This window comes from Oryzias melastigma, linkage group LG24 (genome assembly GCF_002922805.2).
Source record: "Oryzias melastigma strain HK-1 linkage group LG24, ASM292280v2, whole genome shotgun sequence".
NCBI lineage: Eukaryota > Metazoa > Chordata > Actinopteri > Beloniformes > Adrianichthyidae > Oryzias > Oryzias melastigma.
This window is the reverse complement of record NC_050535.1, coordinates 24,167,672-24,182,658: the sequence shown is the minus strand read 5'-3', so window position 1 is coordinate 24,182,658 and position 14,987 is coordinate 24,167,672. Positions and strand designations below refer to the sequence as shown.

Genomic DNA, 14,987 nt, shown 5'->3' with positions numbered 1-14,987 from the left:
TTTTTGTCTTACAAGTTTTATGCAGATCTGCGATTTGGATTTGGACATGGTTTATTGTAGCAATCAAATGAAAAATGCAACGAAAGAAGACAAAAGAAATATATAACTATGCACAGATATATCAAAACTTGCGATAACCAGTCATCAACTTTATTGAAAAATGCCTATCTATATGCATACATCTTATGCGTGCACAACACAATGAGACTAGGAAATATTAAGTTTGTCAACCTGATTTTAAGAAAAAAAGATGCATTTTAAGCATAAAATGATGATAGGTTGTTACCTGTGTTACTAGTTTTCACAGCTTTTCTTATGATGGTAATTCAGTGACCAGCATAATCCATTACCCGCAATTATCAATCACTAAACTAAGAGCCTTACCAGTCAACACTGAACCGAAACAGGTTTAGTGTTCTTTCTTCAATAGAATGTGTCAAAAAAAACAGACTTCCGTCTCTGTGTGGTTAATGGTTTTAACAGAAATATGGGTAGGACAAAGGAACTGGTCATGGATTTCTGGAGGAGAACTGCATCTCCATCTTTGATCAGGATGTGGAAACTGCCAACTGATAAAATACCTGCAATACAACTTCTACATGTGGGACTAGAGAGATGTCGTGCTCTAGAAGGTTATGAGTACTTTCTACTTTCTGACAGAACTCATGACCTGTAACATGCAGCTGAACACCTTCTACTTCTCCATGGTACCCTGCACTTTGCTGCTTCTCGGAGCGGGTCTCAGCAGAAACAGGGAAATGGTTCCGCCTGTGGAAGATCAAGGAACTCTGGTCTTTAATGTTATTTCCTAACAGATGTCTTAAGAGGGGCTGCACGGTGGCGCAAGTGGTTAGCGCTCTCGCCTCACAGCGAGAAGGCCCCGGTTCGACTCCCGGCTGGGACCTTTCTGTGTGGAGTTTGCATGTTCTCCTCGTGCATGCGTGGGTTTTCACCGGGGACTCCGGCTTCCTCCCACCGTCCAAAAACATGCTTCATAGGTTCATTGGTGACTCTAAATTGGCCCTAGGTATGAATGTGAGAGTGGATGTGACTGGGGCCCTGCGACAGACTGGCGACCTGTCCAGGGTGTACCCCACCTTCACCCATCAGCAGCCGGGATAGGCTCCGGCACCCCCGCGACCCCGAAAGGGACAAAGCGGTCAAGAAGATGGATGGATGGATGTCTTAAGAGTTTTGTCTCTAACCTGCCCTCTCATTCTTGCATTACTGACAGATCGATTTTGCTTATTATTCCTTTAGTCTTCCAGTTTTCTGGCTGACTTCTCTTTGTGTTCCAAAATAGATGTTTCACAGATTTTTAATTTGTTATGCTTTTTCTCAGTTGCCGTTAACATCACTTCTCTGTCTCTGAACGGATTGTTGATGACTTTGTGTTCATCTTCTTCATGGTCTTTCATTCCAAAACAGATTTGACACCATTATAACACCAGGTACTGATGAACTAAGGAGAACTCAGTAACCGCAGCAAAAGAGGACAGAAGTACACATATTTATACTCTGAATGACATAATTTTCTTTCTGATCCCTTACTGTTGCTTAGTTTCCAATATTTTTTTAGTAGTTTTTTATTTCCTCTGTCATATTGTAGTTTTACACCTGAGTGATTTCACTCTAGATCAGTACAGTTCAGTTTAGGGTCTAAGTCTTTAACAAAATAACAGAAACAAGGACATGTGCACAAACACACAATATGACAACTGTTTCTTGATCTGTGAAAGAGAGACTGGAAGTAGTGCCAAGTGTTCCTCAAAGCACAACAGTTCAACTGCCACTTTAGAGGGTTAAGGAGCAGCAGGAGCATGAGCCAATCAGCTTTGAGCTGAGCCAGGCAGACCTGTCAGGGCACCTGCTGATTCCCAGGCTTCATCAACAGCAGGAGACTACAGCGAAACCAAGACTGATACTGGCCATGAGCCAGAGGAAGACCTGGCTGACTGCTTCTGACTTCTTTGCTGGAGGGTGGAGATCCAAGGAGGAGGACCAGCCTTTGGTGGGAAGATAAGAGTGACTAACCACGTGAAGAGGGGAGGAAGAAAAGTCATAGAAGGAGGAAGAGCTGTTCACTGACCCTGGGAACCAAAAACCTGTTTGCTGTTGCTCAATGAGAGTATGACTGCACAGTGTTTGTTTAGCACAGTGTGAGAGTCACAAAGACTTGAAATTTGGGAAATTTTCTCTTTTAATTTTTTAGAAATGTTACAGATTTTGTTAACAGCTGTGATTCCTATTTTTGAACATATTTTGAAAGAAAAAAAAAAAAAGATCTGTTATTGTGCAACCACAACATCTGAGAACACAAACTCGATCCAGCAGAAAGCATCAAGTCATGCCAAAGACTTCAGGTCGTACCAGTGACTCAAACATGGGACCCAATGCCTCTCTGTGTGGCACTCAGCATTAAGGTGTTGAATTGTGGGGTTAAACCCCCATATGGATCCAAAGTCTGCAGCTCACCACTCCCCCAGGGGTTGGTTCAAATGCCAAGAACAAATATCACACAGCTAGCTAGGTATGTGACAGCTAATGAGACTTTAACTTGACTCTAAACTGAGAGGGTCAAAACAGGTGTGGTATAAATAAATCCATCCATCCATTTTCCTGACCGCTTCGTCCCTTTCGGGGTCGCCGGAGCCTATCCCGGCTGCTGATGGGTGAAGGTGGGGTACACCCTGGACAGGTCGCCAGTCTGTCGCAGGGCCCCAGTCACATCCACTCTCACATTCATACCTAGGGCCAATTTAGAGTCACCAATTAACCTATGAAGCATGTTTTTGGACGGTGGGAGGAAGCCGGAGTCCCCGGTGAAAACCCACGCATGCACGGGGAGAACATGCAAACTCCACACAGAAAGGTCCCAGCCGGGAGTCGAACCGGGGCCTTCTTGCTGTGAGGCAAGAGCGCTAACCACTGCACCACCGTGCAGCCCGGTATAAATAAATGATCTCTAAAACTGCATTTGTTATTTGGTACCTCAAGGGAGATGAAGACATATTAGAATATGAGAAATGCTGAGAGGAAAGACAGGACAGAAGCCTTGGGAGACACAAGGGTGAAAATGTGTACAGGTATCTGACTCCAACAGTAATGTCTTGAGAGTTGTGTTGGACACATGATGGTCAGCTAATATTCCTGGAAGAGACTGAGCTGTCATTAAATGTAGAACCAAGTTTAAGGTGGTTCGGGTATAACACTTTAATGCGGACATTGGCATTAAAGTGTCCCTCAAATGAATTTTGTTATTTTAGGATCCTTTCGTCAGCTACTAAGGTTTGACTCACAACAGTGTCACACATTTGTCAAACAGGACAGATGTATGTAAAGACTGAACCTGAATAAAAGAAGGAAAAGTTCTAGTGACACTGTCTTGGTGCAGTTTTAACAAGCATGAGACTCACATGTGTTTGAGAAAGTTGAATACCTACATCTGAGCTGGGAAGATGTTGGAGTCCTGTTTTGATGATGGCAGCAACTGCCCACAGCATCACAAAACCATGGGAGTAGTGTTCTGTCTATATATGTGTGTATTTATACATGTGCTTAACTCTGTGCAAGAGTCCACTGTTCTCTGGACCACTTCTGCAAACTATCCGTAGCACAGTTGAAGGCGTGGTACACCTCGGACAGGTTGCCAGTCAGTCACCACACAGTCACTCCCACATGCACACCTAGGGACACTGTAGAGTAGACAATTAACCTACAGTATGAAGCATGCTCATGGGAAAACACCAGAGTGCCTGGAGAAAACTCACACATGCAAACTCCAAACAGAAAGGTCCCAGATTTGAACGAGGGCCGCCTCGCTGTGAGGCGAGAGCGCTAACCACTGTGCCACCGTGCAGCCCTCATTCACATACGATTTGCTTATATACACATATGTCAAGCTTGCATTGACTCTCTTGGTAATGTGACCAGCTGCTGCTGAAGAGTCAAATCCAGGTTAAAGGTGGGTAAATGTGAGACTGACTGAACAGCCGCTCCACTCTCTGATCATGAGCTCTGATGCCTTCATCCTGGAGAGACTCTCCAAAATTAGAACTTTTAGCATGGTTCTGATTTAATCAAACCCACAGCACCCTGCCAAAACAGCCCATAGATCTGTATGTATGTGATTCACCTGTGATGCTTAGGACAAAAGCACAGCAGAAATGGATTTTCAGACGGTTTCTTACCCTTCTTTGTGGCTGCCCTGGTTGTTTCCCTGTCCTAGTCCCTTTTAATCTGTCAGTTCATAGTCTACACTACATTTTATGTTAGACTGTCTAATAGACCAGCACCCTCAGGATGAACCCCGCCTCTGCCCTACCACAAGCTGGAATAGTCTTCAGCTACCCCGTGACCCCAAACGAGACCGAGCAGGTTCAGAAATGGATGTTTTTTCCTGCTGCAGGACTTTTGAAATGACTTATGTGCCTCAGATGTGTTTGTGTCTGGGAAGAATCCTCTCCAGCATGTCTTACACAGGCTGCTTTAAAAACTGAAGAGGTCTAGTAAAATACCGAAGGTGCTGTTGAAGACCTCGGACATCCGTGTCTGTTTGTGCCTGTTACACAATGAGAGCTGATTCTGCTGAAGACAACCCCAACAGGCTCTTCTTTATTTACATTTCATCAATCATGTCAGATGAAGCAGTTAGAGCACAATAAGGTCATTAAGCTTCCTGATAGTTAAGTCACAACATCAGACATCATGTCTTTTATTTCATAACAAACCTGTTTGAACAAACAGAACCGTAATCATGACTTCTACAAGAAGCAACAATTCAGTGCAACAAGGAAAGATCCAGGTCTCCTCACACAAGAACTTAACTCTACGTGTCCACAAAGTAATCCAAAATTGGAGTAAGAAGACAGCGTGGGGTGGGGTGGGGGGGCAGACTCATCAGAGTTTCAACCTTTACAAATGCAGATTCATGAGAGCAGGGTACAACCACACCATTGTGTTGGTTTACAGTCAGAGTTTACTGTGACTTTCCAACTTAACAACAAGTTCATCTGTCAAATTGAAGCAGAAGAACCTAAAAGTTTTTCTTTTTAAAGAACATAATTATGTTCATGAAACGTTGTTTTCTGAAGTTGTGAGCCCTAGAATCGTTCTTCTGCTGGGTCTCACAGGTAAACAAAATAGTATTAGTCTCAATTAGACTGACAGGTGACTTGAAGGGAAAACCCTGAACCAAACCTGTCAGAGAAGGTCCGACAAACAAGTGGAAATGCAGGCTGTCCCTCAGCAGCCAAACTCCCAGCTGCTGCACCTTCAAGGGCTCTGTCCTCACAAATCTTACTGCTCTGTACACGCTAAGAAAGGCTGCGAGTAAACCCAGCATGCAGCCTCCTTCTGCGCTGCATTCAGCCTGTTCGGTCCAGTTCCTGTTTTAGTTTCACAGTCGGGACAGACCTCCTTGAACCTGCAGACTTCGTTGACATGGCTGCCATTAACCAGGACTGTGCCGGTACATCCCAGTAACAGAGACGGGTTTTCCCTGGAGAAGTGTTGCACAGATCCTATCTTAGCACCACTTCAAACATCACTATAAGAAGGACCAAATGCTAAACTAAGCAGCAGTAAAACACTTCAATAAATTAAAAACGAGTTCACAAACCAACTCAGAGAGAATTCAGACAAAGCAGAAGACCTTCTTCCAGCTGCATCTGGAAAATGCTTTGGTTTTCCTGTCAGAAAACCTCCTCTTCTTGTTCTTACGAGCTTTATTCTTCATTGCAGCAAAGATAGCTGCATCAAACGCCTCCTTCAAGTTCTTTTGTGTGAGGGATGAGCACTCGATATAGTCTGTGGCCCGTATTTTATCGGCCATGCTCCGCGCCCGAGTGCTTGGGACTGGCTTCACGTGGCACTGGTCCAAGTTGATGAGGACATTCACGTCAAGCATCATGTCCATCTGAGTCCCAATCAGAATGATGGGAGAGGATGGGTTGTGGGCTCGGATCTCCGGCACCCATTTCTTGGTGATGTTGTGAAATGAGGTAGGGTTGACCATGCTGAAGCACAGGAGGAAGACGTCTGTGTGGGCGTAGGAGAGAGCCCTGAATTCATCAAACTCTTCCTGAGGAAAAGACACGAGGAGGAACCAATGTTCAGATTCAAAATTCACACGTCAGCAGTTGTTCATCTGTGTAAACTCTCATTCACTGGGTATGAAAAATAAACTAAAAACAACACAGTAAAAAAAACAAACTATGTTCAAAAAGGAAAGGTCCAGTGGTCATACCTGTCCAGCAGTGTCCAGAAGCTGGACCTTAACCGCAGATCCGTCTACCTGGACCTGACCTGAAAACACAAAGGATCAAAACTGTCAAGTTAGATTTTGGAGAGGGGCTTCAAATAAATGCTTCAATCCAGTGAAACATCCAGTAACAGCATTCAAGAACCTCTCTGGAAAGACGGTCAAAGCAAACTCTCAATGATGTATGAAAAGTTCAAATGACTTTGACCAAAATGAAATACCTGTTCAATGAAACCCAGAGAAGTAGACTTTGATGTTAAATAATTAATGCAAGATTGATCTATCTATCTATCTATCTATCTATCTATCTATCTATCTATCTATCTATCTATCTATCTATCATTATATTTAGCTTAGATACATTTTATTCAAACTATTTTATTGTGATTTCTCTGTAGTCAGTTATAATGCAACATAATTAAAGAGCAAAACTCAATAGTTCATCTGGTAAAAAGCAAAAAGGAAGCAGAGTAAGAGTTATAATGTCAGCTGAGTCCACCCTTCAAATGAAAGTTGTATTTCTTTTCTAACCCCGTCCGTGGAACTGACCAGAGAACACGTCGAAGCCTGTCTGCTGGTACTCCACCGGGTATCCGTTGGAGATGTAGCTGATGATCATGCTGGTCTTCCCCACGGCTCCGTCTCCAACCAGCATGCAGCTGATGAGCCCGGGGTCCAGCTCGTCCTCCCGGGTCAGAACGCAGTCTGAAGGGACTCGGGACTCATGGGAAAAGTAATCCATGTGGGGGGGCATGTCGCACTCTGACTGACGCTCGAGGATCCAAAGCCTGACGACGCGGCCGCGCGTCTCACTGCTGAATGAGCGCTCACGAGGATGACGCTCAGACAGGTGAGGGTTTATACGGACACGCCCCCCTGACAGCGGGAGGAGCAGGTGCTCCATCTCCCAGTGCTATGAGGACACTTCAAACATCAGCAGAGAGGTTGAAGGATCTCCTCTGTCCAGCAGGATCTAAATCACAGATCCACCATCTGTACACGAGACATTTGATCCAGTTTCGTTCAGAACAAAACCCAGAGACAAAGTTCCACTTCACTGTCAAGAAAAACACGTTTTGTGGCCGTTAATTGTAAAACGTAGCTTTTACATACACAGCAACTGAATTATAACATTGTTGTACTTTTTCATATTTAATCATTTTTACAATAATTTGTTTTATTTGATTATTTTACCTACTGTTTCATACTCTGTTTTTGTATGTCATGACTTTAATCTGTTCTTGCTGGAGAGCTGCTTTAACCGAATTGCCCTTGGATTCATAAAGTTATCTATCTATCTATCTATCTATCTATCTATCTATCTATCTATCTATCTATCTATCTATCTATCTATCTATCTATCTATCTCTCTATCTCAGCAGCACATACTCAGACAGACCAGTTGTTTAATCGTGTTTTCCAGCAGAAAAGTTTCTGTTGATGTTTCTTCCATGAAATATGAAGTTTTAAACCTAAAATGTTTGTCCTTTTTGTTCAATAACATTAAGATGACTCGACTTCAGTAGTGTGGCGCCCCGTGCGGTTGAAAACAGCACTGCAATAACAGAGATCACGTGACTCAATAGTCATCTGACTCGAAGGCCCACCCTGTTCATCGCCGCGCGGCTGCAGGCGGAACTTGATGAGGTTCTTTAATGGAAATGACCTGAAACAGCCAGGTTTTTGATCAGGAACACGAACGTTCTCCTGTCCGTCATCGTTCCCGCGCACGTGGACGGACGACCGGCGTCCAGGAAGCTTTGATCAGTGCCGTCTCCCGCGCTAGCTAGCTGCTGTGTCACTTCCTCAGCAGGTTTCAGAGGAGGAGGAACTCTGGTCATCCCATCATGGCTTCCATCCTGGACGAGTACGAAGACTCGCAGAACATCCTGCAGAGCTCGCAGCAACACGGCCGGCTGGCGAGCGTCAACATCGGGATAACGCACTCAGGTCGGTCCCTCAGAACCACGTCATCAGGTTTGGTTCTAGTTCTGAATGTTCTGACTGATCCGACCTCGTGTTGAAGGCTTCGTGAATGCAAGACTCGAGGAGGAGAAGCCGATCTTCAACAAACAGAGGATTGATTTCACCCCCCCTGAGAAGATCAATCACCTGGCTGTGTGCAACAACCAGCTGTGCATGAGTCTGGGGAGGGAAACCCTGCTCAGGTAACGCCCACCAACGCCTGATGCTCACAGCTTTGATCAGACTCAAAACAAACTATTTTGACCTCAGATCTACCGTTTCTGACTGTAGTTTTGGTTAGGTTAGGTCATGGTTATCCAACAGGTGTAGGTGGACTCCATGGAGACTCTGAGTGGACTTGGATATCATGGGTTTGTATGAGAAACCATAAACTCTCAAAAGGAACTTCAACCTGCTGACAAATGCATTCTATGCACTCTCTCACACCTGCTCCATTTCATTCAATTCCATTCTACCTAAAAATCCCATTTCCTGACTCAATGTCTCAGTATGGACTGTCTGTATATGGCAAATATGTCTGTTTGTGATTAGCACCAATAATGTCAAAAATGTTGCGTCATGTTGTGAATGAACCTCTTCATTTTCTTATTTCTTTGTTTTTATTGCTAAAAATGGTTTGAAATCAATCAACACGACAATCTCTAACAATCAGCATGTTTGGGGGTGAATTTGTAGGTTCCAGTGTTCACATTTGTCTTCAACCTTTTTCTGGCTACCATCGGTTTAATGTCAGACAATATTTTCACTGGCCTGTACGAGGCTGAAGCGGATGTCTTATTATTTTTTTATAGCTTAACTTGCGAAGTATCTGCAGTTACTTTAAACTTTATTTGTTCACTAGATTTGCTGTAGGGACGATTGAAATGTGATCCAGATGTTCCCTTAACCCATAACTCTGAACCTGGAGACTAAAAAAATGAGACGCCAACTTCAGCCTCGTCTGACTTTAAAGGAACGACGGATAAATACAAAAAACTGTGGCAAAATTGGTATTTTCTAAATGCAATCGTAAACATGAATCCACCGTTGGGACAGCTTTATTAGCAGCATCCTCTTAACATTAGACAGCTGAATATTCTGCATTATTATTCTGGTCTGTGGACAAAACTGTCACAATAAATCCATGCTTGGAGTAAAGACTCCTGGTTGTTGTTTGTCGAATGCAGATTTTAATCTTTAAGTTAAATAAAAAAAAAATAAAACATTCCAAACTTGTTTGATTCCATTTACTTTGCTATCTCAGAGGTTTTAATTTGGCGCAGCCGCTTGAAGAAAGTAGCGGATGGACTTTTAACACGTGTCTGAGCGACTTGACATGCATCACAAATGAATCATATGTGCTAGAGTAGTTTTCCAAAATAAAACTTCCTTCATAATCAGATCAGAAATAAAACGATTAAAATGTAGGTCAGTTCCTGGAAAACTTGTTTTAGAACAGGAAGTTCCTGAAGTCCTGATTGACTGTTGGACAGCTTCATGCTGAGATGTGGAGGTAGGCCCTTCTTCTCAAACGTGCTGACAGAAATGTTCTCACTCTCCTCAACGTAGAATCGACTTGGCCAAACCAGACCAGCCTAACCAGACAGAGTTAGGAAGGAAAGATGACAGCAGAGTGCACAAGTTGTTCTTGGATCCCACAGGTAACAGCAGCTCCAAACAAGTCCTGGTTTTTACATTGTTTCAAAACTGTAAGTGCTGTAAGGCAATATTTGAGTGTTTCTTTTTTTTTAGTGTTCTTTCTATTCAGTGGTAGTTTCTATTATGACAGATTTGTTTTTGATAGAGCTCAGACCCCAGACCCACACCACCAGTACTGCTGCATCCTGGACCAGTGTGATGGTAGAGACTAAAAACAACTCGATCCTCCTTGTGTTCTCTCTTCAGGCTCCCACCTGCTGATCAGTCTGAGCAACAGCGAGTGCCTGTACCTCAACAGGAACACCCAGAAGGTGCGCAGTCTGTCCCGCTGGAGAGGCCACCTCATTGAAAGTGTGGGCTGGAACAAACTGCTGGGCAATGAGACCAGCACCGGACCCATTTTAGTGGGCACCAACCAAGGTGTCATCTTTGAGGGGGAGATTTCTGCAAACGAGGGCAGCCTGTTCAACACCAACCCTGACCAGTACTTCAGACAGGTAGGAGATGTGTGTTCCCCAACCCTGGTCCTGCCTGCTGTAATAACTATAGGATAGTTATTACCAAGGTTGAGGATCCCACCACAACTATATTTTCATCTTGTTCCCAGTAGTCTTTTAATTAGGATTATACTATTTTTAGTCAAAATCAAGACATCCGAGTCATTTTCTAGGACATAATTTCTGCAGAGCACCAGCAGTTCATCAGAATGTCACCCCTGTGTTGTGGGCGGGACTGTTGTTGAATGAGTAACCCCCACGGGAATTCCATCATCCCTCCGTTTACGATCTGTCCTGCTAGCCTACAGCCCCCCACAACCCAAAGCTAACATTAGTGGAGCAACAAAAATGTTGAGCAATATCAGAGATATCCAGCCGAACAGTTCCGAGCCAGATGCCAGCTCAAACGACAGAAATGAAGATGCTAATCGGTTTAGCTACAAGTGGAGGCATCAGAATGGAGTGGAGCAGGGAGCTTGTGGCCCCGCCCATTTCCGTTTTTACGCCACAATTGAGAGTTTTTGCAAATATAATTTTTTCGTGTGCTCCAGATTCATCATAATTTGAAAAAGAATTCCTTAGAAATGAAGAATTGATCTTAATTTATTTTAAACGTCATCCCTGGTGAATGCTGCAAGAATGTTAAAAACACCATTATCATTGGAGTGGTCCTTAAAGGACCAGGACTGTGAAACGCTGCTGCAGTGTAAAACTCTGACCTGAGCAGACTACGGCTGGATCCGGATTCGTCCCCTTCCCCCTACCCCTACATTTAGCCTTTCAAATGGAGAGTTCTGGAAAAATAGTGTCCTCAAATTCGGACAGCACTCCCACAGAGCTACGTTAGCATGGCGCTGCTAGCACCCAGAAATACATAACGACATTGGTTTAATAACTTTAAAAAGTCATGCTGAAACAAAAAGACTTAGACTTAAATGTAAACTTCTGTGCTTCAGAGCACATCCACATGAAGACATGTGCTTCTCCTCCACGGCACACTGCGACATGAAACACCCTCGCAGTGGAGGGCTCTGCATCCGGGTTAGCCCTTCAAAAAAATGATTTCGGATACCCCCATTCGGATTCGGCCTAGGATTTCTCTGAAGAAAATAACAACAAGAAGGAAGTGTGTTAGTTACATGTTTTATTTGTTCGGATGTAGGTCCACTCTCTGGAAGAAGATGGCAGGCCTGTGCCAGTCTGCTGCTTGGAGATAGAACGAGGTCTAGAGAATAAGTACTTCATCATAGCCACCACACGCAAACGTCTGTTCCAGTTTGTGGGGAAGGTGGCAGAGGGTTCTGAGCAGCAAGGCTTCAGCTCCATCTTCAGTCAGAACCAGGACCTGCTGCCCAGTTTTCAGGAGTTCCCTGCCAACATGGGGTACAGTGAAATCACCTTCTACACCTCCAAGCTTCGGACCTCTCCCAAAGCATTTGCATGGATGATGGGTAACGGAGTTCTGTATGGTCAGCTGGATTATGTCAGACCAGATTCCCTACTGAGTGATGTAAAGGTAAATATCTCTTTGGTAGCATCTGTTTTGCATTCTTCTTCTCCTTGCTTCACAAGCTTTCCCTCCATTTCCTCTAAAGGTTTGGGAATACACTCCAGATGTTGACCTGAGCCAAAACAAACCCATCTCCATCGTCCTGACTCAGTTCCACTTCCTGCTTCTTTTTTATGACCGGGTTAAGGCCATCTGCATTCTGAATGGACAGGTGGTGCATGAAGATGTGTTCCCAGATAAATTTGGTTCCCTCAAGCGAATGATCAAAGACCCAGTGGGAGGACTCGTGTGGATCTACACCGAGCGGGCAGTTTTCCGTTATCACATCCAGCGAGAAGCCAGGGACGTCTGGCAAATGTACATGAACATGAACAAGTTCGACCTGGCCAAGGAGTACTGCCGCGACCGGCCTGAGTGTTTGGACATGGTTCTGGCTAAGGAGGCAGAGTACTGCTTTCAGAACAAGAGATACTTGGAGAGTGCCAAGTGCTATGCAATGACACAGAACTATTTTGAGGAGATAGCACTCAAATTCATTGAAGCCAAGCAGGAGGAGGCCTTGAAGGAGTTCTTACTAAAAAAACTGAGTAATTTAAAACTGAGTGAGAGGACACAGGTAACTCTGCTAGTCACCTGGCTGGCAGAACTCTACCTGAACCGCCTTGGGCAGCTGGAGAGTGATGGCAACAGTAGTGAATTCCTGGAAACTCGTGAAGAATTTCGCCAGTTTTTGAACAACTCCAAGCACAAGGAGTGTCTGTTTAACAACCGCAGTACCATCTACGACCTGCTGGCCAGCCATGGCAACGTGGACGATATGGTTTACTTCTCAGTGGTCATGCAAGACTATGAGAGAGTGATATCGCACCACTGCCAGCATGACAACTACAGTGCTGCACTGGATGTGCTCGCCAAGCACTGCGATGAAAAGCTGTTCTACAAGTTCTCCCCAGTCCTCATGCAGCACATCCCAAAGAATGTGGTGAACGCGTGGATACAGATGGGCAAGAAGCTGGACCCAAAGAAGCTCATCCCAGCGCTGATGAACTACAGCCAGATGGGGAGCACACAGCAGATTAGTGAAACCATCCGCTACATGGAGTTCTGCGTGTATGAGCTGAATGTGACGGAAGAGGCCATCCATAACTATCTGCTCTCGCTCTATGCAAAGTACAAACCAGACTCTCTTCTGTGCTACCTGGAACAGGCAGGTACGCACACCTCAGAGATTCACTATGACCTGAAGTATGCTCTTCGCCTGTGTGCGGAGCACGGCTACCACCGGGCCTGCGTGCTCATTTACAGGATCATGGAGCTGCATGAGGAAGCTGTGGATCTGGCTCTACAAGTACGAGTTATGCTCCATTTGTTCCACACACTTTAAGATGCTGTAAACGCGTCAGAAGTCTTAACAAATGTAGTTGTCTGCAGGTGGATGTCGACTTAGCCAAGTCGTGCGCTGATCTTCCTGAGGATGATGAGGAGATGAGGAAGAAGCTCTGGTTGAAGATAGCTAGGCATGTGGTGCAGGAGGAGAAGGATGTGAAGAAAGCCATGAACTGTCTCTCCAGCTGCAACTTGCTAAAGATTGAAGACATCCTGCCTTTCTTTCCAGACTTCGTCACTATCGACCACTTCAAGGTAGGAAACCTGCCTCCATTCATTTTTACTGAAACAGAAAATAACTGCATCTTACAGATGCGACTAAATTCAAAATATTAAATTTAAATGTCCAAGTCTTAGCAGCAGGCTTGGGCACAGCTCCCAAGGCTTGCCCATGGAGCTGAGATTGCAACACAAGTATTAGCTTAAAAAAGCATACTCTCCAAGGCGTTTACTGTGGTTTTTAAAGGAGGCCATCTGCAGCTCCCTGGAGGAGTACAACCACCACATTGAAGAGCTGAAGCAAGAGATGGAGGAGGCCACAGAGAGCGCCAGACGAATCAGAGGAGACATTCAGGAAATGAGGAACAAATATGGAGTGGTGGATTCCCAGGAAAAGTGTGCTGCTTGTGACTTCCCGCTCCTCAACAGATCCTTCTACCTGTTCCTGTGTGGACACATGTTCCATTACGACTGCCTGCTGCAGGTAAAGGGACGTTTTTGGGGAAAATACTGAAGAAAGAGGAGTAGCCATTTTTCTTCAAAACTTGACCGTTAATCAGTGAAGATAATCTCTGATGACTCTTGTCTTCCAACATGCTTTTTTTTTTGCTTTCTAGGAAGTGACGCCTCACTTGTCAGTATACAAACACAGCCGTCTGGAGGAGCTGCAGAAGAAGCTTTCTGCAACAACACAGTCCAGCAAATCTCGCCACAGACCCGCAGCCAAAGAGGAAGGAGACACCGTCAGCCTGGGAAAGGGCAGTGTGGCCACAACCCGCGAGCAAATCATTTCAGACATCGATGACATTGTTGCTTCCGAGTGTGCATACTGTGGAGAGCTGATGATCAAATCCATCGACAAGCCTTTCATTGACTCTCACAGATTTGAGGAGGAGAAATCCAGCTGGCTCTGAACACTAACATTTGTGAACATTTGTCAAAAGAGACAACCTTCAGTGACCAAAAGCTGAAATTTACTGTGAGAGGATTAGATATAGAATTTCTAGAGCCGCCTGCATACATTTTTGCTTAGCTCCATTAGGTTATTGTTTGTCAAACGAATCAACATTGAACAAGATTGTGTTTGTAGATGAATGGATGAAGGACACAATAAGTACAAATATAATCAAAGTCATTGTCCAAAACGGTGTGTTTTAAGTGTCTTTGTTTGAAGAGATCTCTAGAGTAAAATGGTTGCATGATAGACGCTGGGAAAATATAGTTCTAATTTATTCCAAATTTTGAATGTTGGAGATAGCTTAAGTCAAATCTGAAATCAAAGTCGGATAGTTTCAGGATTTTAAACTGTGTTCTGTGGATTCCTGTGAGGTAAGGAATTTACTTTAACACAAAATTGGAGAAAGGCTCTGAATTACTGTCATAACTGTGTTTCCTAAAAACACAAGTACAGTAGAGTCTAACAGAATATCAACTGAGTTAAATATGACTTCAATAAATGCTTTAAATATTTAATCAGATTGCATTTCAA

The 14,987-nt window shown here is 44.2% G+C and overlaps 2 protein-coding genes across 2 annotated transcripts; one reads left to right on the top strand and one right to left on the bottom strand.

The window, feature by feature from the left end:
* Window positions 1–4,679: 4,679 nt before the first annotated feature.
* Window positions 4,680–7,291, bottom strand: rhov (ras homolog family member V). The gene is made up of 3 exons (XM_024291795.2): window positions 6,812–7,291; window positions 6,248–6,306; window positions 4,680–6,082 (listed from the first exon to the last, which is right to left on the bottom strand). Exons 1-3 carry the CDS (start codon window positions 7,164–7,166, stop codon window positions 5,636–5,638), a joined length of 861 nt encoding a protein of 286 aa, XP_024147563.1. The 5' UTR covers window positions 7,167–7,291; the 3' UTR covers window positions 4,680–5,635.
* Window positions 7,292–7,837: 546 nt separating this feature from the next.
* Window positions 7,838–14,643, top strand: vps18 (VPS18 core subunit of CORVET and HOPS complexes). The gene is made up of 9 exons (XM_024291794.2): window positions 7,838–8,212; window positions 8,289–8,430; window positions 9,797–9,888; window positions 10,133–10,383; window positions 11,546–11,899; window positions 11,979–13,241; window positions 13,325–13,534; window positions 13,746–13,982; window positions 14,116–14,643. Exons 1-9 carry the CDS (start codon window positions 8,110–8,112, stop codon window positions 14,410–14,412), a joined length of 2,949 nt encoding a protein of 982 aa, XP_024147562.1. The 5' UTR covers window positions 7,838–8,109; the 3' UTR covers window positions 14,413–14,643.
* The last annotated feature ends 344 nt before the right edge of the window (window positions 14,644–14,987 follow it).